Raw genomic sequence first — 25,652 nt, forward strand, 5'->3', positions numbered from 1 at the left:
GCAGCTTGCCCAGTTACCCCAGGAGAGCATCGGGGTCACTATGTGACAAGGCTTTCCTCTGCAGCGCTTTTAGAAAAATTATCTGGCCCGTGTTTCGCCGGAATTTTGGCGCCAGGACCCCCACAACCCTCCGCTGGTGCTCTCTGGCTCCTGCGCTGCAGACTGGCCCTCGTGAGCCAGGAACCCTTCTGTTATTCCATTTACTTTCCGCAGTTTGCTGCAGAAACTGGAAATGCTGACAAGGGGAGTCGCACACCGCTTGGTTTTCCCCGTGGATGTGACACTGTGGTACGTCCTTCCGGCAGGAGACAACCAAGGCCGAGCTCTGACTTTTCACTCAGACGTTATCAGAGATGTTTGTGGCTCAACTCTAAATTTTCCCAGCTATCAGATACCAAACAGGACCTTCTAAGAGATAACAACTCTGACGGCTCCTTTACCTGAACAGGGCAAACCAGCCGTAGCTTTCAGTTTGAACAGACACAGCTCGATTTCCAGGGAAGTGAGCTGCTTGGACATGCATCCAGTTACAGTAGCTACCATGCAGGCACAACTGTTAGACGTGAATTTGCACGACAAACGACCACATGCAGACGTAACAGCTATCGCTGCTTACACCAATTAGAAAATCAAAGCTATCCTGTGTGTGGATGGCTTCTGACAACCTGCTGTCACCCATTTTGCTAAGTTAGCCTTTACTCACTTTTTTCCATTCCTCTCTTGCCATTTTAAACCTTTGGTGATTTCAGTGCACGAACAAAATGAACCCGGGAAGCAAAGGACAGAAAACAGTAGAACCATGTCAAGAAAAACAGGAGCTATATTACTTCACAGAAAAACAAAAGCGCATAAAACTCTGTCAATAACCCACTACCGAATAAACCCCAAGATGGGAAATAATCCTGCCATGTCTAGTACAGAGGCCTCGTGACCTCAGAAGGCATTTCCTCCTCCAGAGTCTCTGAATTCAGCTCTTTGCCAATGCTAGTCAGCCTAACCTCCTTAAACCCGGCTGGTAAGATGCAGCAATCCGAAGTGGCTTCTGTTTTGCAGTCCCCAGATCCTTCAGTCCTGATGTTCCCTCAGAGGTGCCTAGCAGCAGTAATTAAGAGAAGCAAGCCTGTTCATTACACGGGGCAAATTATTCATTCATTTTACAGGGATCCACGCATCTAATGCGCATGTTTTCCTTGGGGCAGGATCTGGGGGGACAGAATTGATAAATTTGAAAATGCATGTTCTAAACTTCATTATTTTTGTCACAAAACTCATGCAAAGTATTCAGTGACTACTCTACTTTCAGTAGCTTTTATAGTTATGAACAGACACTGTTTCTAGCTGCTTGCTGAAGAAGCAGAGCAAAAGCGGAATTATGCAGCCCAGTATATTTTAAACAATTTGAGATCCAAATGAGTGTTGAGGCCAAGAGGATGTTTTTCTTAGTGGAAGAAATACAAGCATCCTGGATTTTGTTTTCCTGCTAATAGGTAGAAAGAAGAATCAACAGCTGCTTTTTGTTTTCCCAAAAATATTTGCATTAAGAAGATCTGCAGATTCCTTTTGAAATTGATGTAACATCTTTTCAAATGAGGACCAGCTGCTTGCTTTGCTTGTTTATAGCAGGACATGCTTAAGGGAATTTTTTTTTGTTTGTTTATTAAGACACAGGACCAGCCTCTTCCTGGTAGGCTGCAATTTGCAGCGTGGAGTGGATCTCAGGAGGCAGAAGGCTCCGCGTAACTACGGTTGTAGCCATCCTGCCTCCTGTTGCGATTCGTGGAGGGGTTGACACCAAATACAGCTAATTCAGAGACATAAATCTGAGTGCTGTGAGGTAGCGTTACTTGCGCTACAGGCATTTCTCACACCTCCTGGCATGGAGTCAGCCTCCTAAACAGAAAAGAGTGCTCAAAAGGCTTCGTGTCAGGCATTACGCATCTTTAAAACGAGGGTCTATAAACAAAGGAAGCAAACAATGATGTCAGTTGATGGCTTAACGGCCCTACAACATCAGATTCATATGCGATTAATAACAAGGCTTTTGATCTTGCAATCAGCAACTATAAAATACATGTGCTTTCCCTGTACATTTGATTACGTTCAAGGAAGCAAAAGGATAAATACTTATTAGCATTACAAAGTGCTTTTCACGTTTAGCCAGAACTTCATAAAGCATTTGTGGTCCAACACGATGTGTTTTTTATTTTATCCTCCTGTGTGCATGGTGAAATGCTATTTATTTTGTTTATTCCAGTGTTTAGCCAGGACCAAGGGTGACTGTGAGAACGTGCTTAGAAACAAGGTCCTAAAGCAAACTTTCATGCTTCACTGAATATTCATTTTTCTATTAAAGAAAAAGACATCTTGAGCTTTTTTTAGGTCAGATTGCCCATTTTCTTTCATGTCAAGCTTGTGGCACTTGAAAGATATGTAAACTTTTATTAGGGGTTCTCATAAATTGAATTTACTGCTGCAAGAGTCTTCCAGCAATGGTAAAGTTTAGCTTGCTGGGTTTTATTAGTCAGTCAGTAAACCAGCAGCATCACTTGATTTGAGGCTGAAAACCAAGCATTTCTTGGAAACTAATATAGGAAAAAGGTACCTACAACACTACCCAACGTCTTGGAATTCCATATTCAAGCCACAGATAGTTCTCACTATGGAGATCTTTGTACACACTGTCAAAATAGCACACAAACAATAAAAAAAGCCTCCCTCCCATTCCGATTCCAAAGCAACTTTGCTGAGGGTGCTCGTGGAATATAAAGGTTTTAAGAGTTTCCCCATTCACTGCAGGAGCTGATGAGTAAATCAAAATACCGTGTTTAATGAAAAACAACATACTGCCCATTTAGTGTGAGGTTTGAGGCATTCCCCGCCCCCTACCAAGAATGCTAAAACCAGACTTTCTTCCACTTCATCAGCACCCAAGCAGATCTGCTCATTATATTAATGTAAAAGACAATAAACCTAGCAGCCTAAGATGTCCATATACTGGCCAAAAATGAGACATTCTACTACCAGTGCAGCACTGCCATAGTAACAGCAGAGAAATTAAAGGTCACATATCACTCAAGCACACGTATCGCTAGAGGCACGAGGTTTTTCTGGCTTTGACCATTTTCTTGTAATTGTTTTGCCTAAATAGGTAAGACCAAGTCATGTCCCATATCCCCCTTTCACAGACTGAGAGCAGACTCAGCTGAAGCCAACATGCACAGAGAGGGGATTTAGCAGAGTCATGTTAAAAATGACTCTGCACATCTCTGCAATCTGGGTCCGTATCTTGGACATAGAAGAATTTTTTTTTCCCCCACATACAAAGTAACATCCTCATCCACTACTAACAATCGCTTTATTTCAGTCCAAAAGTGCCTGCCCACTTTTGACAACACTGTGTCTGGACATGCCAAGGGAGTTGTTTGCAGCCACACTCTTTTTGCATGTCCCACAGATTTCAATCCAATTGTATTCCACAAAATGTTTAACACAAGATGGATAAATGTGGCCGAGACATATCTGAAATCCCACCTCAAGAAACCCAGCAATGCTTGTTCAGAAAAGGACTATGAGGCATTTTTTTTCAAATACCAGTCCAGAATAGTGGACTGCAGGACTACTAGGATCGCTAGTTTTCCAGCACGTTCCACTTAGTTGCATATCCTAGGATGCTGTTTGTTTTTGTGCTTGGGACTGCTCTTTTAACTTTATATTTTAAGCACAGAAAGCTTGATAGACAGGAGCTTTCAGAAATGTCTTTAGCCTGAGCAAAGAAAGTATTGAGAACATTCTTGTCAAACTTGGTCATTAACTGTAGTAATAATGTCTGCAGCCTGTCATTAAAAAAGAATCAAGGAGAAGCTGATTAAATGCACCAGAAAGAAACAAAACTTTCCATTCCCTTACTTTTTCCTTGACACATTGCACTTCATTTGAAGCTTGCTAATATACCAGCCAAAAGAATTGCAAGGGCCTGGATTCTTTCGTAATACAATAGTCACGGTTCACTAGTTAGAATCTGTATAGAATTAGCCAGTGACATGGACGAATGGAAAAACATACTTAAAGAGCTGAAAAAGAGCACTCTTTCGCAGCCTTATTCATTAGAAAACCGCTATCAATACAGTGCATTAGTTCTTTTCCTATTTCTACTACTAAACTAAAAAATTATCACCAAATAGTACATATCAAATAAAGACGAGAAATGTTATAGCCGTGCTTATCCCTGTAACATAAGAGTTAGCAAAAACTCAGACCAGTCTTTCCATGCAAGTGCTTTCCTCCAGAGATTTTTGGGGCAAACTTCATATTGATGACAAAAGCAGCTTAAAGCAGAATTAGCACAACGAGCTGTGACGCATCTTGTTCCATTTCTCAAAGTTCCACTTCAATCAGCCGTACCTGACAACTGTAACCAGCAGTACCACGCTACTGAATATAACATTACATCAGCGTTGCAAAACTGGCATGAAAATGCATTAGCACAGACACAAAATGGACTTGCTTATTAACATGAATGTGATCACCATGAAAAGACTGAATGGTATTTCACTCTGCATCACAAGCTGTCTCTCCTAATGCAAGTCTACCTCAGCCTTTAGACTATTGTTCATGCCCACAGTATCCGACTGCCTTCCACATAAAATCAATAAGAATAGCAAAGTAGACTTAATGGAGTCTCTGGCACTTTTCCCATTTTAGGGCTAAGTCCTGCTGAGGAGGAGTTTCTTTTTCCTCAGACTTTGGACTTAGACTTTTTTTGTTGTTGCTTGGATAGCAAGAAGGCTTTCAAAGAGAAAAATAAGCATCAGCATCTGCTGGTGAACGCAGCTTGTATCTGTGAGGGAAAAAAAACAACGAACTGGAGTGGAGATCGAGAGTTGAAGTTTCCTGCCCAGGTCTGATTCTCTCTGTAACATGGAAGAAGCATTCTGGAAGTACAGACAGCGAAGTGGGGGCCCACTACCAAGGCTGTGTCAACCATTTCAAGCAGATAACTCCTACACTGCTGTCTTCCTATGCAGAGCACTGCTACTCTTGGCAGAAAAAAAAAAAAGTGTGTGGGAGGCGATTCATGTTATTTAAAACTATGGGAGAACTTACATGTGTATTCTTCGGAAAAGAGGAGATCAAGAGCATATTAGTATCCAGGAACTGACAGGAGGGATGCTATAGGATTCCTTGAAAAAACAGGGTAAGAGGCGATACACCTATCCTGGGAAAGGATCAAGATTTAAAAGAAACTTGCTTGGAAGTTTTAAAACAAAAACTGCTGGGGTGAGGGTGAACCGTCCTATACTGCACTATGTAAAAGCTAGGGCTAACAGTTAAAAGAAAAGGAAGTCTGTTATGTTGAAAAGGGGCTTCGAATTCTGGCTGGTGCAGCCCCAGAGAAGCTCCTCACCTCCACGGGCATGTATGGACGTGCCCTCTGCATGACTTCCTCCACTAGACACCAGGGAAATAGCAATTTTGAAGAATAATCGTGGTACTTATTCATCTTAGATTCCCAGTTCTGCCTCTAGCTTGTTTGACGGCCATCTGTTGAAAAACTAACCAGCAGTTTATTTAAGTGAACGCCTAGCTTCTAGTCTGTGAGTAGTCTTACTAATTTAATACACGACTCAAGTTAGGTATATAGTTAAGAAAACTGATGATACAAGGTCTGAAACTATTAAAAGTTGACGTCCATCAGAGAAAGGCAGGGATTTTTTAAGCTTTCTGGCTTCATTTCAGCCTCCTCTATTTTTTCATATATTTATTTACTGGAAAGAAGAGAGTGTGAGGGGAGAAGGGAGGGAAGGAACCCTGGGACAGCACATGCTGGGCTGTAAAATGCAAAAAAGGTTTTTCAAAACTGCATGTTCTAAACATCACCTTGGAGTCATACAATAATAAATACTCAATATTACACTGAGAGGGTCTAATTGCCAAGTTACTATAGCAATGGAGAGAAAAGGCTGTCTTTGGACACATTCCCTCCTGCCTTAATTTTTCCCCGGGGTGGGGAAGGGGTACAGAGAATGTGCTCTAGATCCTTAATGGATAATGTTTTCCAGAGCCCCCTCTGATCACTCAGTGGCTCCGGGATTTAAAAGAAGCAGACTGGTTTCTCAGAAGGAACCTGGACGTTCAAAACAATTATACTGAACTATTCTGTCTCCTTCGAAAGGGTTTAATGCACCAGGTTCCTGACGCAAGGCTGTCAAAATACATTGAGAGCCATTACACAGCAACGCGACCCTTTATGAAGCGCCTTACAGTCCAACAGCTCACCACCGCTTCCTTCATCCTCGAAGAAACGGCGCTTTCCAGTGAGCCTAACAGTCTGAAAATGAGTAAGTGTGAAGTGAGACTGCACATTGGCCTGCGCCGGGTATTTGTTTTTGCCAAAGAGAAGACCGCATTTCTGGGTTGTTTTTAAACACTGATTTCTGGAATTTAATTTTGGGGAAAAAAATTAAAGAATTATCTGGAGGCTTCAAGTATCTTTCTCCTCCTGATATTTTCCAGAGCTGTTTAGAAGTGGGAGGGTGGAGCTGGCACATTTGGGACGTACCACCGGGTCAGTGGTTTCAGAAAACACTTCTTTATCTGGTCAGGGAAAAAACTGCCTGATCCTGTTGGTATTTTTATAACTAACTTGATGCATGGTTCTATTTGTGATACTGACTATGCAGCAATGCAAACTGATTTGACTAAACTGCAAGGGGAGGAGGAGAAAAGGAGGTTCCCTTCACAGAAGAACAAGAACTGCCTTCTCCAGGGAAACGTCTTGAACCTTCAAGGGCTTAGTTTAACCATGTGCCTTCCAAAAAAGTTTTTAAAAAAGCCATTTAGATTTTTTACCTAAGTAAAAGTAATAGGCAATTGTGATTGTTTAGTGATACGTGAAGGAGTTGAACTAAACCAAATATAGGAAAAATCTTTCATCATTGCTCTAGATCAAAACCAGCTATACTTTTAAGGCAAATGAAAGACCACAAACAATAATAACTTCAGAAAATTTTTGCCAACTTCAGAGAGTTTTGTCTTCTATTTGTTGCTTTAGTTTTTAATTGACTTTTTAAAGAACTTCCAGTTTTATAAAGCAGTAGAGCCTCCTCCTCTCCAACTTGATAAACTGTCAGAACTTGAAGAAATCAAAACAAGTAATCGCAGCTAAAAATTGCCTTACCAAGTGTGAATGGGGACATTATTACTTGAAAAACACTCTGTATTTTTTCACAAGGCTTCTGCAGAATGACTTCCAGAAAGCCTACACAACATTTGCTGTGTAAAGTTCCTAACGGCAAGTTTGAAACTATTAAGATGTACGTTCCTGGTTCCACAATGCTGTAGCACACTTCAGGATGTGCCAAAGACCCATAAATCATTGAGAACCCTTCCTACAACTCCTTACTCTAATATCAGCATCCTGTTGTATGGAAAAACTTCTTGACTATGACATTCTTTTCTTCCTGATACTGTTCAGCTCCTTTTCCCAATTAAGCAAGAAGGTGTGGGGCTTAGGTTGCTCTGAAGTAAAAGAGGTGATCCCTGGGACATGGATAGGGATTGGCAATTTTTTTCACACACCTGTACCTCATTTCAGGCCCTGAAGAGATGTTGAGGACAGCCAGCAAAGATACAGGAGCTGTATAGGGACGCAGCACCTCCGCGAGCCTTGGTGAGGGAGAACCTACACGGGAACGTGTGTCCAGCAGGATATACCCAACCCTGCAGTGAGAGAGATGGGACCCTACAGCACAGATCAGCTCTTACCAAGATGAGGCGAGAGCCATGAGGGGAGCGGGTCAACAGGGGTGGGTCCAAGCCGGGGGCCTCTGAGAGGACAGGGATCCTGCCTTAGGCTGAGGGATACGAGGCCTCACAAGGACACAGCGGGAGCCCTGCCTGAAGAGATGGGGCCCAGGAAAGGCTGGGGCTGTGGGGGGCTGGGTCCTACGGGAAACAGCGGGCTTTTGGGCCGGGCCCAAGGTCGAGCGCGGCGGCCATCGCGCCCGCCCGCCGGTAACCTTGACAACGGCGGCCGGGCTGAGGCGGGCCGGGCCGGGGGGGAATCTCGCGAGATCTGGCGCTCCGCCGCTTGCCCGCAGCGGCAGATCTCGCGAGAGTTGCGCGGGGGAGGAGGCGAGGGCACGGCCTGAGGTGGGAGGGGACGGCCAAGATGGCGTCGGAGGGCGAGCTGGGCAGGAAGTGGGACCGGTGTCTGGCGGACTCCGCCGTCAAGCTGGGTAAGGGCGGGGAGGGCCGGGCGGAGGGGGAGGACCTGGGGAGGAGCGGTGGCGGCCGACCGAGCGCCCCGGGGTTGGGAGGGCCGCCGCTCGCCCGGGCCCGTGGCGCGGCCGGGCCCGGCGCGGAAGGGCCCTGCTGAGGCCCGGTGCCCCCCGCCGCTCCGGGCCCTGCCTAGGTCGGCGGCGGCCTCGCCGCGCTGTGGGCCCGGGCGGGACGGCGGGGTGTCCTGCGGCTCCGCTCTCAGCGCAGGGCAGCGCTGCCCCCAGGGGTCGGGGACCGGCGCGGCGGGAGGGAGCCGGGCGGCCCCGGGCCTGGCAAGGTGACCTTGGCCGCGGCACGGACCCCCGCCGGGCCCGCTCCCACGGCCGCCCCGGGGCTCCTCTTCCCGGCCCGGCCCCGTCTTACCCGCGATCCGGTAGCGGAGGGTCGTTTTTGACCTCTGGTCACTCCCTCTGCTGAAGATGAGAGGTTTCCGTGGGAAATCTCCCTCTGCGCTGAGCTCCGCGGCCAGCGGGACGCCTCCTGCCCTGAATGAATGGGCCCCGGGTAGGCATGACCGGGTCCTTCAGTGCCACGACCTTGCCCGTCTTTAGTTTCGCTATGATGACGGCTTGGTTTTCGAACTCTGTTTCTGCAGAGCTGTTCACATCACTCAGTGTACGAGGTGGGCTGTCTTTATTAAAAGCAATACGCAGCGTGACACACTGATAGCTTTGGCATGTGTTACTTAGTACAGTGTGCGCAGTTTGACATTGAGAAGCTTTCCGTCCGGTGTCCCGACCCTACAGACAGTTCTGCCTTTTATTTAAATAGGGGAATGGTTCAATTGATTTTCTTCCATGCATATTTGTCCTTAAAGTTAGGACACATGCCTGCAGTGCTTCAGATCTGCAACAAATCATTTACAACATTTCACTTAGAACTGTGAGTTTTATGAATGGTCGTTACTGTGTCTGCGCAGTTCAGTGCTCTTCATGTAACAGGCTGGCAGATCGACTAGACAGAGGTTGTGGCTTTATGAAGTGTGTATATCAAAGCAAATCTTTAAATGCAACGTATAGAGCAAGAAGTGAAGTATCTGACACGAAAGGTATGCATTCTGTGTTGGTGCAGAAATCTCTTTTAGAACCATAAATTACATCTGAGAAATGTGGATGTTTATTTCTTGTTGCTGTAGTGGCCTTCTGCTTGAAAGCTGACGAGGAACTCAGGGTTTTAGTTGCCTAATACTTTTCCATTAGAAAAGATGTTTAATAATTTTGAGTAAACTGAAACTTCCATTGTTTATAACAGGCCTTTGAAAAGTGTCAAGTGCTCCAGAGCAATGTTTTGCCTTATGAAATTCTATTCAGGTTTGTCTGACAAACATATCCAGATATGTTTATGTTTCCATAGCATTGGTTGCTTTATCATAAAATATTAAGTATGCCAAATTATAAACAAGAACTTGTTCCATGCTGCAGCTGTACGTGTACATGTAGGAATCCTGTACGTGGAAAGTCTCTCTAGGAGGCTGAAAGAAGTGGATACAGGGTTGATTATGATGCAGCATGTCTCTTCAGCAGGCCTTTCATTTTAATTTGGTGTTTTCTTCCATCCTGAAGTGGCAACAGAAGAAAGAAAATGTGCTTAGACTTTCTGCGCTAATGCTCTGGACCAAGGATTCCCGGCGTTAGCTTCGTGAGGGCATTGAGTAGAGGTTTCAGTAAAACTCATGTTTTTCATTAGGTTGCCCAAAAAGGGCACATGGGCTGCACTCTTTAATTTAGTGCTCCTTAGCCCTAACACCAGTGTGATGGCCTCAGACGCGTGTTTCGCTTCATGTGTGATAGTGATTGATCAGTTACTGAAGCATCTGTGCTGGCAACCTCCTCCATGGCATTAACAACAAATGACTCAGTATGAACTTTGGAAGTAGGAACAATCCAGAAGTTGCTTCATACTCCAGTAGTTTGTGACTGAAGATGATGATGGCCTTTAAAAGTGAAGTGAGTCGGTGGCCTAGCTATGCAAACTATTAACTGAGTGCTGATAACACAAACTTTCTCAGACTATCTCAGTGGAGATGATTGTTTTCTCTGCAGGGACTTTAAAAACCTGCGTGGTTGTGATGATTGTTTTTGCTGCAAAGTTTGCTAGAGTTTCCAATAAACTATCAAGGGCAGTTGTTGTACTAGAGAGAAAGAAAATAATCTTTTTTACTTGAGAATTTCATTGCTTGTTATGTGGGATATAGAAGTTTACCAAATCCTCACTTCTTTGTCAGACTTTTCCTTTTGGTGGCCACAGTTTCCTTCCCGTACGTTCCTTTACATCCTTCCTGAGCGCTATTGCAAGAAGGCTCTTTCCCAATGGCTCGGAAAAAACAAACATTATGGTTAGCCCTGTGTCTTCCCATTCCAGACCCTGTAAGTAAAGGAAAGCACTGCATTTCTGAAGCCTTGCACACGTGACAGTTTTCCAGTGTCTGTGAGAACTGTAGAGACCGATAAGTCCTGTGGATTAATTTGGGGGCTGGAGGGACATGAGAAAGAGAAGAGACTGAGAAGGGGAGGTAGTAGCTATCAGGATGACTTTATTAGCAATAGTATGTTTTTAAATAATAGCTGGGGGCTATGCAGCCTGTCCTATCTTGTATTAGTCTGTCAGGCTTTCCACTACAGTTGCGTAAGCCAGCGTATTTGTAGTTGGTTGTGTTGTTTGTAGTTTGGAGTTTTAGTTGGAGATAAAGCTCCTGGAAGAAACTTGATCTCCTGCCACTAAAATGTCCAAAATATATGTTTATCTTATGTTACATCTTTTGAAATGCTGTATTATATTTTTGACGTCTTGGTCACTACCTGTGTGCATCTTGTAATTTAGTATTAAAACTCTTTCTTTTTCCTGTTAGTTCAAAACAGAGTATCTTGTCAGGCGTTGTTAAGAAAGTATTTCATTTCAAAGAGTTAAGTACTGTAAACCTCTTCATGCCTGCACAAAACATCGAAACATTGTTAAATGGAGTTTATGTGCTCCCCTCCTTTTCATTAGGACTGACATTTATTTCTTTTGCTAATGATCAGGATGGGTCTAGGTATTTTTGTTCCCCTTCCCTTTCTAAATCTAGCTGTAACCTCAGTGTTTGTGTGTAGTGGGCTGGGTTGTGCTTTCTTGGCTGACCAGGGTGTTTTTCTGATGGGCGATCCAGATCACGCTGGCTCTGGCTTCACATCGTTCTCAAGACTTTTCACCCGTGCAGTCATTTAAATAACTTAACTTTCTGTTCCGTCTTTCTTCCTGATAGTGATTTTTCTTACCCATCAGAAAAGTTGCTTGTTTTGTGTGTGAGGAAGGAGAATCAAACTACAGTGGCTTTCTTTTTCTTCCCAGCTTGCAAAGCTTTGTAAACTCCTGTGTCCCCTCCAGCCTTCACAACCGTTTCTTCCTTTTTACCAGTAGAGCTCTGCAGGGAAGAGACGGGGAAGTAAATAGTATCGTGGTCTTCTTCCATCCTACCAGCTTCAAAGCCTGTTTAAAGAGTTTGCTTGTTTGTTTAACTGATTGATAGTTCATGCCTGTTTATTTGGAAAGACAATTACTCATGAAGGACTGACAGAGTTGTTTTTTTCTCTGCAAGGCTATAATTTTGGACAAATTATTATTATATGCCGTTTCCAGGGAACGGGGAGGCAATGAAGAGTATGTGTGTAAGCGGAAGGAGATTTGTGTGCCTGTGTGTCTTGGTTTGTTTTGAAACTGTTGTAGTTTTAAATGAGTTGAACACTGTAATTTACCTGGTATTGAAAGGTAGTCCTAGGAAAGCTGTTTGCTTCTTGGCTTGTGTTAAGTTGCTGTGCTGAAGTTCATTTTTTTTGCTGGAGACAAATGTTTTGATGTATGCCTGTGTTTGACCAAAATTCAGCCTGGAAGCTTGTAGATAAGCCAGTGTACTAATGTTCGTTTTCCTCTAATCCTCTGTTTTGACATCTGAAAATAAAACGCTTCTAATTTCCATTTAATAGGAATTTTTTTAACAGAAAAGGGCACTTTCAATTCTCCTGCAACTGTTACATGATTTCTTCTGACTTGCATCATGTAGCCTGCTTGAATAGCTGTTTCTGTTAACGGCAAGGGTGAAATTGTATTTTTTGTGTCATTCCACAGATTGAATATTTCAGAAAGAATCATTGTATGGATTGCAATGTCAGTATTTTTAAATAATCCTTCACATGGTTATGAACAGGATAAAGTCAGTCTATATAATGATAAAACTTGATTATACTTTCTGAAAACTGGATTAGACTTTCTCTAAATATACAAAAATCCTGAAATTCCTGTTTTGAAGTGTTTTTTGCTTAGCAATTGTAATGTGGCCATCCAGTCTTAGCTACCAGGTCAAAAGACTTGTTCTTAATTTGGGATTTTGTTTTTAATACTGGAGAACACGAATATTATGTGAGCACACAACTGCATTATTATGTGAGATTTGTTTGTAACCCCAAGTTATTTTCCTTTGTCGTATGGGAGAAGATCCAATTCTACTAGTTGTATCTTGTAGCAGACCAAATAGTGTAAATATTAACTGCTTATGGCTGAGGCTGTGCAGGGAGGCAACACAGCCAACGCAAAAATGTTTTATTTGGAAGAGGTAGACAAATGCTGTTCCGAGAATAGGCTTTTAGTCAAAAATCTAAGAGCAATATTTAGTTATGTTGTTAGCGGAGTTCTGAATACAATGACTGTCTACAAATTAAGGGGCTATTATCTTCTTTTGGAAGAAAAAGACAGGAAAATCTTTAGGAATCCAGGTCTCTGTGCTCCTAACTGCATTGTGTCCTGCTGTTCCTCTTGGCTGGCCGTCCGACTGAGTCAGGAAACTCTGCCCTGCCTAGATGCGCCCGATCAGCTCGCTAACCGAGGCTGTGAGCAATGCTGGGGGAAGCCCTGCTCGACCCTTGTTCCAGCCTGCTCTTGGCAATACTTCTGGTGTGCAAGAAAACCTGAAAGAAGAGCTGTGACATCCGTCTGATAGTGCAGCCATTTAAAACCCCAGACTACGTAAGATCTCTGCTGGAAATGAATCCAAAGTGCGCTGACTTCCTTGTCCTCTGCATGAGTGCATTGGTAAGATGCCAGCTGTGCCTTCTTTGGGAGGTGGCACACAGTGACACTGTCCAGGGGAAGGGGACTCTAGCTGAGTGATATCCTAAAGCGCTCGTTTGGTCCTTGAGATGTTACAGCAGTAGGTGGGAACAACTCTTTGTTCTTTGTTACATCAGATTTAGTTCTCTGAGGAAAATCCTTTCGGGGCTGCTGGCACGTCCTTGATGGTAATAAATTGATAGCAAGAATTTGAGAAGGATCAGGCTTCTTCCCGTAGTATTTCTGCTAGTGAGATGCCACCGTAATACTTCTTGCTCTAAATTGCCTCTATTTCTTAGCTGGGCCAGTAGACGTCAGTAATGGTCAACCTACATTGGATGGGTGTGAAGAAGCATGATTGCCAACCCTCATAGTTAGGCTTGCAAAAGTCCTAAATGTGGATGTGTTTACTCCAGCAAAACTTTTCTTTTTAGCAATGCTATTGTTTTCATTAGTGGAATATTTTATTGCAGTAAGACAAGGTAGAGTTTTCTGTCAGAGGTGTATTTTCCATATTATGAGTATCTTGCTGATTTCTTATATGTGGGCTTCTACAGTGAGTGCAACCCCGGTTTTGTCTAAAAGCTTGATGTAATATTGATGAGATCCTTTGTTATGCTGTCTATTCAAAGAGCAGCTTCCACTCTTCTCCCCTTCCCCTTTTAAAAGAGGGAGGAAGTGCGTGTGCCCTTTCATCTCACCAGTTCATTCACCGGTGTGAGGATGAAAAATTTGGTCCAGCTAGGAGACTATCACTGTGATTGCTTGGGAGATCATGGGCTAACAGCGCTGTGTGTCCATGTGCAAAAGTGCTGATGTTTATCTAAGGTTAGCCTCCGGGCAGCAGTTGAACTGCAGCAGCGCTTTAGGGTGAAAGTGGCCCCTGAAAGCATGTTGGGATTTTTATATTATAATGGTATTTGGATATTTATATTCTGTCATTCCAAGTATTCTGTGTTACTACAGTCAAATGCTAGAAGAAAACAAAACACACTTTTTTTCCTGCTTCTTCCTTGAGTGCTTGGTATATAGTTTCACGATGTTTTTTTCTAGTGTCCTTGCTCATTTTTCTGTCCGCTATGTAAACAATTCACGCAACGGGAAGATGAGAATGTAAGCTTCAAAGTTGGTGTTTGAAGAAAATCTGATTCTTGCCACAAAAGACCTTGCTAAGAGTCTGCTTAAAATTAATTCTCTTTGTAAAGAAGTGTTTTCATGGTCTCGGTTTTCTAACTGGCCCTATAAAGGTCCCGGTACATGAAGAAGGATCTCCTCACCATTTTTGCACAACAACTGTCTCTGTATCTTCTTAAAGTGGGATTGGAGGGGCGCAGGACGGGACACCCTACAACAGGAGGGAGAATATAGTTTGAGAGTTGCTTGCGTTTTTTGTTTGTTTTGAAGATCTTGACTTTTCTTGGATATTTCCTTACCTAAAGCAGATTTTAGTGCTGGGCTGAGCTGTTGCTCATTTGAAACTTCCAATGCATCAGGCCCACAGATGAGATCTGCTGTTGGATGTTGAAGCTGTTGCTGTCACTGTCCCCACAGAGAAACTAACCAAGCTTGATAGATTTTCTCAATCCTAATGGAAGCTCTCTTTCTAGTTGGGAAGAAATGTTCTCTGTTGGGACAAGTCCGTGACCTATTTTAGAGAGTCTTGTCTGTACAGAGTGGTTGCTATTTTCTTAGAATAAGAAGCCATCTTCCAGGAGCTCCTTCTTATTATTATTTCAATCATTTAGTTCTTTTAATTGTAAAATAACAGAATCTGAAAGAGAGGAGGCTGAAGCTCTCTTTTGTATTTGTGTGTAAGGAATGGCAGAGGAAATAATAGTTTTCTTTTTGTCATCAGATTAAGTAATTGAAAAACTTCCAGCTGCTATAGTAACAGCAACACATTTGCCAGATGTCAACGAGCATATTTTAATCCTCTTATTTTAAGTTTCAAGCTATTGAAGAAAAGTATATCTAGGTGTGGCAGTCTTAATAGCTGCTTCAGCCCGTAGCTACTTGGGTAGCCTAGGAAAGAACCGCATAGTATCGCTGTTGGAGAGACTGTTGATTAAATTTATAGAAAACGCTTTTCCCAGATGTTCTTATGGGGCAGGAGCCCATCCTGAAGATTTGTGTTTCTCTCCGAGACACTTTTATGATGTCCTGTTGGGTATACGACGCGTGCTCTTCTGTGTGTTAGATTGATTTGAGGTACTGTGGCATTTTTCTTGGAAGGTGTACGAGCCAAAAAAGTAGAATGAAAAAGTTTCGGAGACTGGGCTTTCTGCCTGATACCAATTCCGTGTGGCTGTGCTGGTCTGTATGGCCGGGATGCTTACTGGGGAGCAGGAGTAAGATGTCCACAGAACTGTCCTGTCCCCTGTTGACACTGAGTAAATGAGTCTGAGCTGAAATGATAGATGTAGAGTGGAAGAGACTGTTTTTCTAGTTAAACATTTTAAACTGTCAGAGGAGGTGAAAAATGTGTTGTACTCTTTCCTGTGGCCTTTTCCTCCAAAGAGTCTGTCATGCAAGAAAAGGAGGGAAAATGTGCCCGGCGTGGATCAAGCCCTTAGCTTTTCCATGTTCATTTGTTTTTATTGTAAGATAAACCTTTCATGTTTTATTGTTATGAAGTTAAAGCCTGGCCTAGAGGTGCTGATCTTTAGTAGAAACAGCTGCAGACTGAGTGTCCCCTGCTCAGGTGGGAGGCTCTTTGAAGCAACATGTTGCCTCTTTAAAAGGAAATTGAGCATGTGAGAACTTAAACCTGTAAAACTCATCAACAGCTCTGCCATTGTTTATCTCTGGTGTAACTTTATATAGAATTAAAGTGAAACGTGTTACTTTGCTTCCAAGACAAGATGGTTTTGCCCCCCCTTGGTCCTGGAGACACAGGAAATGACCACATAACCACAAATACTTTCTAGTGGAATGAAGATGAGTGACAAACTATCCACAGAAATAGGTTCTTAACCAGATGGGCTAAGAAGTTAAATGTAGCTAAAGCTTCTGGTTTTAAGTTAAAACCAGTGCTTAAACATTAAAAGCAAGTAGAAAAGAGCAAATGCTGTACATGCACTGGCTGACGTGAGGGGGCAGATCTGAGCGTTTCTTGTTGATTGGGTGTTGCGATCAGCAACAGTTTTCAGTGTAGACGGTAGTCTGTTCCTCAGTAAGAAAAGGAATGAACCGATCTGCCTTTGGGATGAGGGAAGCTAAGGTACTCTTTTGGCTTCATTTCTCAAGTTGTCTTCTTGTACAGAAAACAAAACCCCATTACCTGTCAGATCTCCTCCTTTACTTCTCTGTAGCATTTTCATTACTTAAAGCAAGGCCCTAGATATCTTACCATCATCTTTTTAAACTAATCAGCCACTGTACTCCCCTTTCTGCTGGAATAGGGTGCAATGATAGCCTCTAAAATTGACACTCTGCATTTCATGAAAAAGAAGAATCCCTTCCCTCGAACCAGGCTTATCACTACTTCAGAAAAAAGCTTTCTTAGGAAAGACCATTCAGTCTTAACAAGTCAGTCATGCTGGACCACATCTGCTTAACAGTGGTGTTGGGTATTACTCTGGGGGAAGACCTAGGTTTTGTTTTAGGCTTAGGCTGAATTGCAGTTGGCAGAGATAATAAATTTTTCACCTTTAAGTGTATCCTGTAGCTTCCCCCATGGCCAACAGGAAGCAGCATTGATGGCATCTGTGTGGAGCCCTTACAAACGGGAGTGTAATGTGAGAGAGCATCTGAAGGAGGTGAAGAGAATACGAGATAATGAAGATTTCTGGACGTAGATGGAAAGGAACTGTATTAACTATAGCTGCTTCCTTAGCCCAGACTTTTCTTAAGACAAGAAAGTAAGCACTTCACCACCACTCTGGTAAGAAGAATGTGGGTTTGACTGGTAACGTGGAAAATGTGGTGACATTAGAAACTGCCTGGGCTCTGCATCGAGATGATGCAGAATTTGTCATCCTGTAAATCATTTCTCATTGATTAGCTAAACTGTTTGGATTGGCAGAGGGGATCTTTTCTTGGACAGGAAGCGTAGGACCAGTATCAGTCACTGCATGACAGGCCTTCTGAACTGGTCAGTTCAAACAACGCCTAGTGCTGTCTGAACAGAAGGTAATTACCTCCAGAAAGTCCTTTTCAGACCTACAGTACAACAGCCCAAAACAAAAAGGCAGCATAACTACGTATTGTAGAAGACTGGCAGAGGGAGTCAGGTCAGAGCGCCAAACAGTTGTCCGTTGGATGAATTCTTGAAGATAGTAATTATCCTTAATAGGATAAACATTCTGCGAGAGCCAACACCAGCTGTATTATAGCAAAGGTACAGAAGGAAGGCTCTACTTGGGGAGGGGGAGTGGAGAAATTAGCACGGATGAACTGCTGCTCTGAGTAATGCATGATGTCTCTTCCAGTCCGCATATAAATGCCAGTCAGTGACATGGTATGAGTAGTTAGCTGTTTATAGGAGATGCTCCAAGTAGTGTATCTCTTACTGTCTGAAATGCAGAAAAAGCCTGAAGCTCTGACCAGACATCTGAGGAACTGAGACTTTCCCTTAGCTGTGCAAATGATTAGAGTGAAAACCTGACCTTCTGCGAAATGCTCGGTTTCTAAAATGTCTGGGGGAGTTATGTCAGGACCACTTGGCAGGCGGTCAAAGTTCTTCCCTGCAGTTGCATGTTTTGTAAGCCTACTCCAAAGTTGTAATGACCTGGTAAAGTAGTTACCGCTGTCACAATTGGAGCTATGAAAACGTGTAGTAAAATGAAAAGTTTTCAAAAGCAGCTCTGATTTCCAGCTCTCGGTAAATATGGATAGTGAAGTCCTAACAGGAGAGTAAACATAAGGGGGTTTGCTCAGATCATCTGTTTGGTCATCTCTGTTCTAATATTTGAGGTTTTTTTAATCAATGAAAAGCATGGGGTGCTTAGTTAATTTACTAGGTAGTGCAGTGAGTATTGTTTCAATAATCTGTGCCTCCATAGGAGCTACCATTAGTATACTTTTTGCAAGGAAAAAGGTTTAAAGAGCAGAAGGAAACTTAAAAAAAAGAAACATACTCCTATACGCCAAGAGGGTATAGGATTCTTTGGCATTGTTCTGGACTCAACCCACTTAGTAATGCGTTCCACAGGAGCTTAAATAAGGATCACATACTTTTAGGAATATTTTTAAAAAAAAAAAAAAAGTATGTCTTTTAATTAATAAAACTCGTTATACTTAAGTTAGATTTTCTGTATTGAAAGGAGAGAATTGAAACCCATAACAGGATGTGTTTGCTGCAAAATAAACCTGAAACTTGTTAGATTTCTTTTAATGAGCATATGCATGACTGATTTTTTTTTTTCCTTTTTTAAACTTTTGTACGTCTGTGTCTTATCTAAAATTCTTGTCTTTAGTGGATATAATTAAAGGTAGAATTTACCCACTGAGCTCAAAGTTTTCACTGTTATATTTATTGGGTCGTGAGAGGAGTTTTGCAGACTTGCCTAACTTCTTGCAAAAAATCATAAGCACACCTTCCAAGGAAAGCAAGAATTATTTTAAAATATGCCAGCCGAGTTCTTTAATGGTGCTTGGATAAATTTTTTTCAACTGCTGCAGTTACTTCTATATATAGTATAAGGATGTGAAAAGTCATTCATTCCTAATGTGTTTAAATATGCTCCATAATGAATGTTGTGGATGTGAAAGATAAGCAGCCTGGAGCTTTCTTTTGCAAGGTATAGGGTAACACAAAGCATCAAAGTTTTGCTGCCCTCAGGACACACATTGAAGTAGTTAAAGTAGTGAGATAAACGAAATACAATAAGATATTAATCTGCAAAATCTAAGGCTCAAGGACACAATAAGTTTTCATTTAAGTGTTTCTCATTTGCTGACAATGAGCCAAATAAGTCTTAATTTCACATTGTAGATGGTGACAGAAATTCAGGAACTTTCCCTGGGATGAGGGTCTGGTTTGTTTCCCAAACCTTTGTGATAATGTTCTTGTATATGTTGGGATTCTAATCTGAATTAGGTGCTTACAGTTACTCAAGAAAACAAGAATTTTTTTTTTCAGAATTTCTATTTAAGAACATTTCTGTTTGGTGTACTGAAATAACATGTAGTCTGATATTCCTGAGTTGGAACAAAGAATTACTGTAAAGAACTAAATAATTTTCCATTACTTTGCATTATCTTAGTCCTCACTCGCTGCATTTCTTCTTACAGGTGCTGGATTTGGATTAGGAATTGTTTTCTCAGTCATCTTCTTCAAAAGTACGTATACTGCAGTCATCTTGACTGCCTGGTTTCCTAATTTCTGTCTATTGTAGGTGCGGTTTAAAACCAAGAAGTCTTTGAGGCATGTAAAACTTAATCAGTATGTTAGACCAATTCTTTCATTATTGGTCGTGACTTTTCAGTTGAAATGGAGTTACCTAAGCTTTTGACTGTTGTGTAACAAGGTTGTTGCGTGCGGCATCTCTCTAAGCTCCTACTGTGCTCAGCTCAAATTCTGGAATTGCAGGAAACCCTGAGCCAAATTACTGGAACCATGTGGCTAGACATCAGTTTATGCCAGTCTTGCCAGGGTTTTAAAACTGATCTAAATTCTTTTTTAGTTATGCTTTGGTAACAGAATAATTCTCAGTAATATCTTGAATTCAGAGATTGCTCTCCATTAAATTCTAAAGATGATGTCTTACTGTTACTTGTGTTGTTCTTCTGAAGTGGTTTGGTTTTTAGCCGATTTTAGGACTCATAGAACTTGAAAATGCCTAATATGCATCTTCCAGTAATGTATTCTTTCATGGTACTTACTTAACAGTGCTATCACTGCCATGTGAAATGAACAGCTCTTGTTGACTTTCACTTTTCCTGTCTGCTTGCCTTCCCCCACAGGAAAGACATGGCCTATCGCTTTTGGGTCAGGGATGGGGTTAGGAATGGCTTATTCCAATTGTCAACATGACTTCCAGTCTCCATATCTTCTCCATGGTAAATTTGTAAAAGTAAGTATCAGTACTAGTTACCATTAATTGGTAACTGTTTAAAAGTTAGCATTAAATGGTACATCTAGACACCATTTAAATGGATATTCCTCTGCCTTTTCCAAAAGAGCACCAGTAAGAAGAAACTTGTGTTGCTGAAGCAGGGGTGATTCCCCTGCTCTCTAGAAATTTTTCATGTCTGGTGTGTTTAGCAGTAAACTTACTAGACCGAACTCATAGAATTAGTTTAACAGATCCTGCAGGTACGTTTTCCCACAACCTGAAAACAGGTATAATAAAAACACATGTTAGAAAAGCTGAAAAAGATAAATTAATGGTAAGATTCTGTCTTCAGACTTTGAAAGAAATGAACTAGGAAGAAACTGAAAGTCATGTCAGGCATGTCAGGTAGAACTGCCTGTGGAAGCAGATCTTTGATCTTCTGTGGAGTTTTTTTTGCAACATGAAAACACTAATCACTTGTAAGTTTTGTGGCTTGTTTGGCTGGATAGTAATGTAATAATTAGTCTGAAGAAATTGTACACTTCAAATAGTTTTGAAGAGGATAATTTAAATGAGTTCAGTATTACCACCGACCACGCTGAGATAAAATATTTAAAAAATAGATTAGTTAGCAGGTACCATTTGTGCACTCGCAAACTGCTTACAGTGCACTAAGTCCACAAACTGACTCCACTAATATTTTCTTTATTTCTTCACATGTAAAAATTGCGGCTGTTCTTACGGTAATTTATCATTGTGTATCTGCAAAAAAAAGGGGCGTGCGTGCATATTTTGGATCCACAAAGCCATATACTGCTAAAAGCATTTCACTGATACTGGTGGAGACGTATCCACCAGGACATATTTATAGTTATTTTAGCACTTCAGAAAGTACTGAGGTAAAATGGTCTGCCAGGAGCTTTTTGTGGCAAGTACACAGAATGCAAAAATTGCTCCTGTATCGCTTGTCTGCCTAATGAAGGAGGCCTGAAGGTGTTCTTAGGCTTTTTCCAATGCATCTAGAGCTGTAAGTTGAGTCCGGTCCTCCTTAGATTTACTGGCAGATGAGCTTTTGCCAGCCTTCCGCAGCCCTACCAGACATACCTGTTCACAAATACGATCTTCAGCTGCCTGCAAAGAAAGGGAAACAATAACAAGATTCTTGAACAACTTCTTCAGAATAAAATATTTTGGATAGCAATATAGAGAAACTGTGACTTACATGCAGCTGATACAACATTGCCAGTTACAGCCCAGAATCAAAAGTCTGTGCATGACTCTTCTGGCCAGATTTGTTAACATCAAAACGTGTTAGCTTTCCACACCATCCTGAGGGTATTCCTCCAATTTATGTCTCCAAAAAGAAACTGAAATGACATGTCTGTGGCTTCATGTGAATGGTAAATGCCCTGTTCACATGTTCTGAGAAACCATTATTCATTCAAGGATGCTTGTTGCTAGGGATGTTGGGCAACAAAAAACTGACTTTTGGGTCAGCCTAGGAAAGGATTTTGTTTGGATTAAGGACTAGTCTGTGCTCTGGAGCAAGGGTGGTCCTTCGAAGCATGAGGTAATTGAAAGGACACTTCACAGAAGCAGCACAGCTGCCTGCATGGCACAAGACTAGACAAATAGTTTCCAGTGCACTGTCTCCACTAGCTTTCTCTGGCACAAAGAGGCTGAACATGCTGAGAGAAGGAAGACGCAGATGAAGCCATCTAATGGTTAATGTCATTAATTCTGTCCAAAATGTCGTGTCATGGATAATGGCTCCATGGTTATTACAACAAAATTATTTCATTTCTGTTGGTTAGGAGCATGGAAAATATTGTTGCATTATCACTCATCTGTTTTTTTCCTAGAAAATACTGTTGTAACTAAATTGTATAGGACTTCCTTTACAAAACTGAGTTTCTGTTCAAATGCTAACTTGTCAAAATGTGAGATTCTGCAAGAAAATCAGCTTTATTAAGAGAGAGAGAAATGTAACACAGATTAGCTTGAACAAAATTATTTCTAGTTTTCCGAACCTGTCAACTTCATGGGATCCCAGGATAACTCAAGTTGGAAAGGACTTCAAGGAGGTCATCTAGTCTGACCTCAAACCAGGGTCAGCTATGAGGTCAGACCAGGTTACTTGGGGCTTTATCCACTCTGCATTCTTGATTCTTCAGGATCAAGTTCTTAATTCTGAATCCTAAGTAAGAATGAGAGAGGACAGAGGACCTTCATGATACCAAATAATCAGGAGATTGTAAAGCAACTTTGCAGCTGTTCTAGATGTAACTTGGATCATCACGCTGCCCATCCTTTGCCTTAGTAAGTTGATCATGAAACACTAACACAAATGCAAGAGCCATTCATCTAGCCAAGAGACGACTCAAAATGCAGAGAAGTTCTAATTTGTGGTCATAAGATTCTGAGGGCTTTTTAAGCAATTTGATCAAATGGATGTCACTGTGACTTCAGCTGAATTTAAAATCAACATCTAGCAATTATTTCAAGGCTTAAAATGATACGGCTGAGAATTACGTGGCCTAAGGTTTCCTTGCAAAGTGGAAAGTACCATATTTTTCAGGTTATTTAGCCTGTATTATTTATCACCCAAAAAACCACAACCCTGTACTTTCATTGCAATGTGGATTATATTGATGTGCAACAATACAAGAAGTTTGGCAACTGGAGCCTTTCTTCCTGCCCTTTGTGGCTTTGATTTCTATCTGATTTCTATTCAATCTGTGAATAGTTAACTTGAACAATAATGATGGGGTTTTTTGAAGTACCCATTTTATCAGAATGAAGGCTTATATGCATGAAAACACGGCATGCTTCTGGTATGAAAATAGCTGCTTAACGTCTCCATACTCAACTTCTCAGTCTAGCGAAGGATGAAAATGTTAGCCTACCTTCTGGAAGTCTTACAAAGCTAAGTGGCTTGCTTTACATCGTGCAGCACCTTCCATGTAAGGAACCCAAATGGCTTTTTAATAATATAAGCCTTCTTGCTTTACAGGAACAGTGACTAATGACTAAGACTATCCCAGTGGGAAGGAAGGAGAAATCAATGATTATTCCTCAGGAATATACTGAAGTGCCCCTGGAATAAGCCAACATTCTTCAGTAACGATCACCAGTAACTCTTTATACTCCAACAAACTGTTTCTGTACATGAAACGAAGTTCTGTTGCTTGTTTTGTATCGTGTCTGGAAAGTGCAAGGAAGAGCTCTTCTGGGAAATAAATAAAAGAAAAATGGCCTTCTCTGGTGTGTTGACTTTGTATGTGAGTGAGAGAGAGAGAGAATGGAAGGAGAGGCATTTTGAGTATCTAGCAGCTGTGACCACTGGGTAAAAGCCACTGTGAGAGCTCTTCAGAAAAGACAGCCGTCGTATGTTCCTCTCCACTCTGGAAAGGCAACCCCCATCTAACATACAGTTCAAAGAAGCATTCCCACCTCATAAATCACCCACTAGCCCCCTGCTGCTTGTGCCGGTGTTTGGAGAGGAATATAAATACTCCTATGTCCTGTTTGTACAGTTGCCCTTTAAAATTGGAATTTTGTCCTCTCCAAAGAGGCAGAATCAAAAAGGGCAAATCCTAACTGTGTGACTGATGCAGCTAGCCAGTGCTGTCTCTCGTAGCTTTGAGTCATGGCGTGACCCAAGTTTGAAACTTCCCAGGATAGTGGGCGAATTAAACAGATGCACATGCCATCTGGCTCTGAGCTTACATTTTAGGTTGATTGTTTTTTCACCCCTCTTCTGTGGGAGAACATATAGGTTTCAGTGTCTGGGAATGGGTCACAAATATTTAAAGCTCTTTATTACCTTGGCAAGCCACTGGTCCAAGTACTCCCTTCTACTTTGCATTTACCCCAGTCCATGTAATTAGTTGTTGGCATGTTGTCTACTGCTCTTCTCCTGACTCGAGAGGTTGTCTTCACTGCTTATTTACTCAGCACAATTTTCTAGCTATTGAGATGGCTCTCAGGGACCTCTTTTCTTTCTCCCATGCTTGCTGCATATTGTCCACGTAGCACAAGATGTAAATGCATGTCTCCCGAGACAGAAAGGGAATGGTATAGATTGATATGGAGCTTTCCTTTATTGAAAGCCTGTTCTGCTGCATGGTGAGCGCTGGCAGATGGAAGAGTGACAAAAAAATTCCTCTCCAGAAAGGAAAACACAATGGAAAACAAGTTGTGCAATATTTGTTTTTTAAACTATGCCAAAAAAGGAAGGAAATGGACTGAGGGGCAGTCTTCTGAGATCAGAGAGTTTGGGAAGCTCCTTATCTTACTGAGCAATGGGACTAAGATTTGGTCTGGGTTCTACAGCAGTCCTGCACCCCCACATCCCGCTGGGCACTTGAGTGTGGATCTTGCACACTGAAGAAGCATGTTGAGCTGTGCCCAGAGTCAACAGAAGCTGAAGAGCTTGCCTAGAGCAATGGACTTGTGAAATAAAATAGCTTTAATGCCAGAGCAGCATTAAAGACTGTCAAAGCATGATACCATCCAGGACCATTGCTTGAGCATGTCCTTGTTTTTCCACCTCCTCCCTTGCCGGACTGCATTCATCAGTCAGGTCAAAACAGCTTATTGGAAACAGGATCTCTTTCTTTCTTCCCAATTTTGAATCATTTTATCTGGCCCCAATTTTTAATTTGAACTATGTACTTTGGAGCCATAGCTCCTCTGTGGTTTGGAAAATGTTTTTATTGAGTTCTGTGTGTGTGTGTGCTGCAATACTAGCAGTCTGGTAAGCCAGTGGGTTCAGCTGGAGAGAAGAGCATCAACCTGGGTAAGAAACAGGAGAACCAAAAGCAGTAGCAATGCTCTGAATATGACGACTGTCAACGTGCAGAAAAAGCTGTAGCTAGCGCTGTGTCATTTGGGCTGTGATGATGGGTTCCATTTTTATTTAGTGTCCCTGGTAATGAGTTATCCTGCCTGGGTATGCTCTGCTTTAGTTCAAATACGACTTCCTAGAGTTAATTCTTATTTAATATGATCTACTGTGACCTGTGATCAAGTGGTTCTTCTGGCCCTGGAACTCAGAGGTTACCCTTTAGCTATCCGTTCACAATGTGTCATTTATTGCTAGAGTGAGAATAATCAAGAACAAAAGTTCTTGCTCATTAATATGAAATTCACTAGGGTGAGTGCGGAAAAATAGCACGATTTTACTCTAAAAAGCGGAATTTAAATTTTGTCACTGCTCTTCAAGTGGTTAAGAATTTAATATTTTTGTTTTTCACAGCTGCTTTCCTTGTTGTTTGTGTTGAGAGATATATA

At 42.0% G+C, this 25,652-nt stretch overlaps 2 protein-coding genes and 1 long non-coding RNA gene across 4 annotated transcripts in view; 2 read left to right on the forward strand and 1 right to left on the reverse strand.

Annotated features, from left to right (window-relative positions):
- Positions 1–804: 804 nt before the first annotated feature.
- On the reverse strand, positions 805–7,660 carry LOC142092486 (uncharacterized). 2 transcript variants are annotated; one of them, XR_012677094.1, is made up of 3 exons: positions 7,579–7,660; positions 1,845–1,953; positions 805–1,092 (listed from the first exon to the last, which is right to left on the reverse strand). It is a non-coding gene; the product is annotated as an uncharacterized LOC142092486 (long non-coding RNA). The 2 variants fall into 2 exon arrangements; XR_012677095.1 differs by having other exon boundaries at positions 805–1,120.
- Positions 7,661–8,154: 494 nt separating this feature from the next.
- Positions 8,155–23,617, forward strand: MICOS10 (mitochondrial contact site and cristae organizing system subunit 10). Its single transcript, XM_075172606.1, has 4 exons — positions 8,155–8,237; positions 19,594–19,641; positions 20,266–20,375; positions 23,371–23,617. The coding sequence occupies exons 1-4, from the start codon at positions 8,171–8,173 to the stop codon at positions 23,377–23,379; spliced, it is 234 nt and encodes a 77-aa protein (XP_075028707.1). The 5' UTR covers positions 8,155–8,170; the 3' UTR covers positions 23,380–23,617.
- Positions 8,158–25,652, forward strand: part of NBL1 (NBL1, DAN family BMP antagonist) — a 40,341-nt gene continuing 22,846 nt past the window's right edge. Inside the window, exon 1 of the mRNA XM_075172605.1 lies at positions 8,158–8,237. The gene's annotated coding sequence lies outside the window, so the exon portion shown is untranslated. The remainder of the gene's footprint in view (positions 8,238–25,652) is intronic.

The sequence above is a fragment of the Calonectris borealis genome, chromosome 23 (assembly GCF_964195595.1).
Source record: "Calonectris borealis chromosome 23, bCalBor7.hap1.2, whole genome shotgun sequence".
Lineage (NCBI taxonomy): Eukaryota > Metazoa > Chordata > Aves > Procellariiformes > Procellariidae > Calonectris > Calonectris borealis.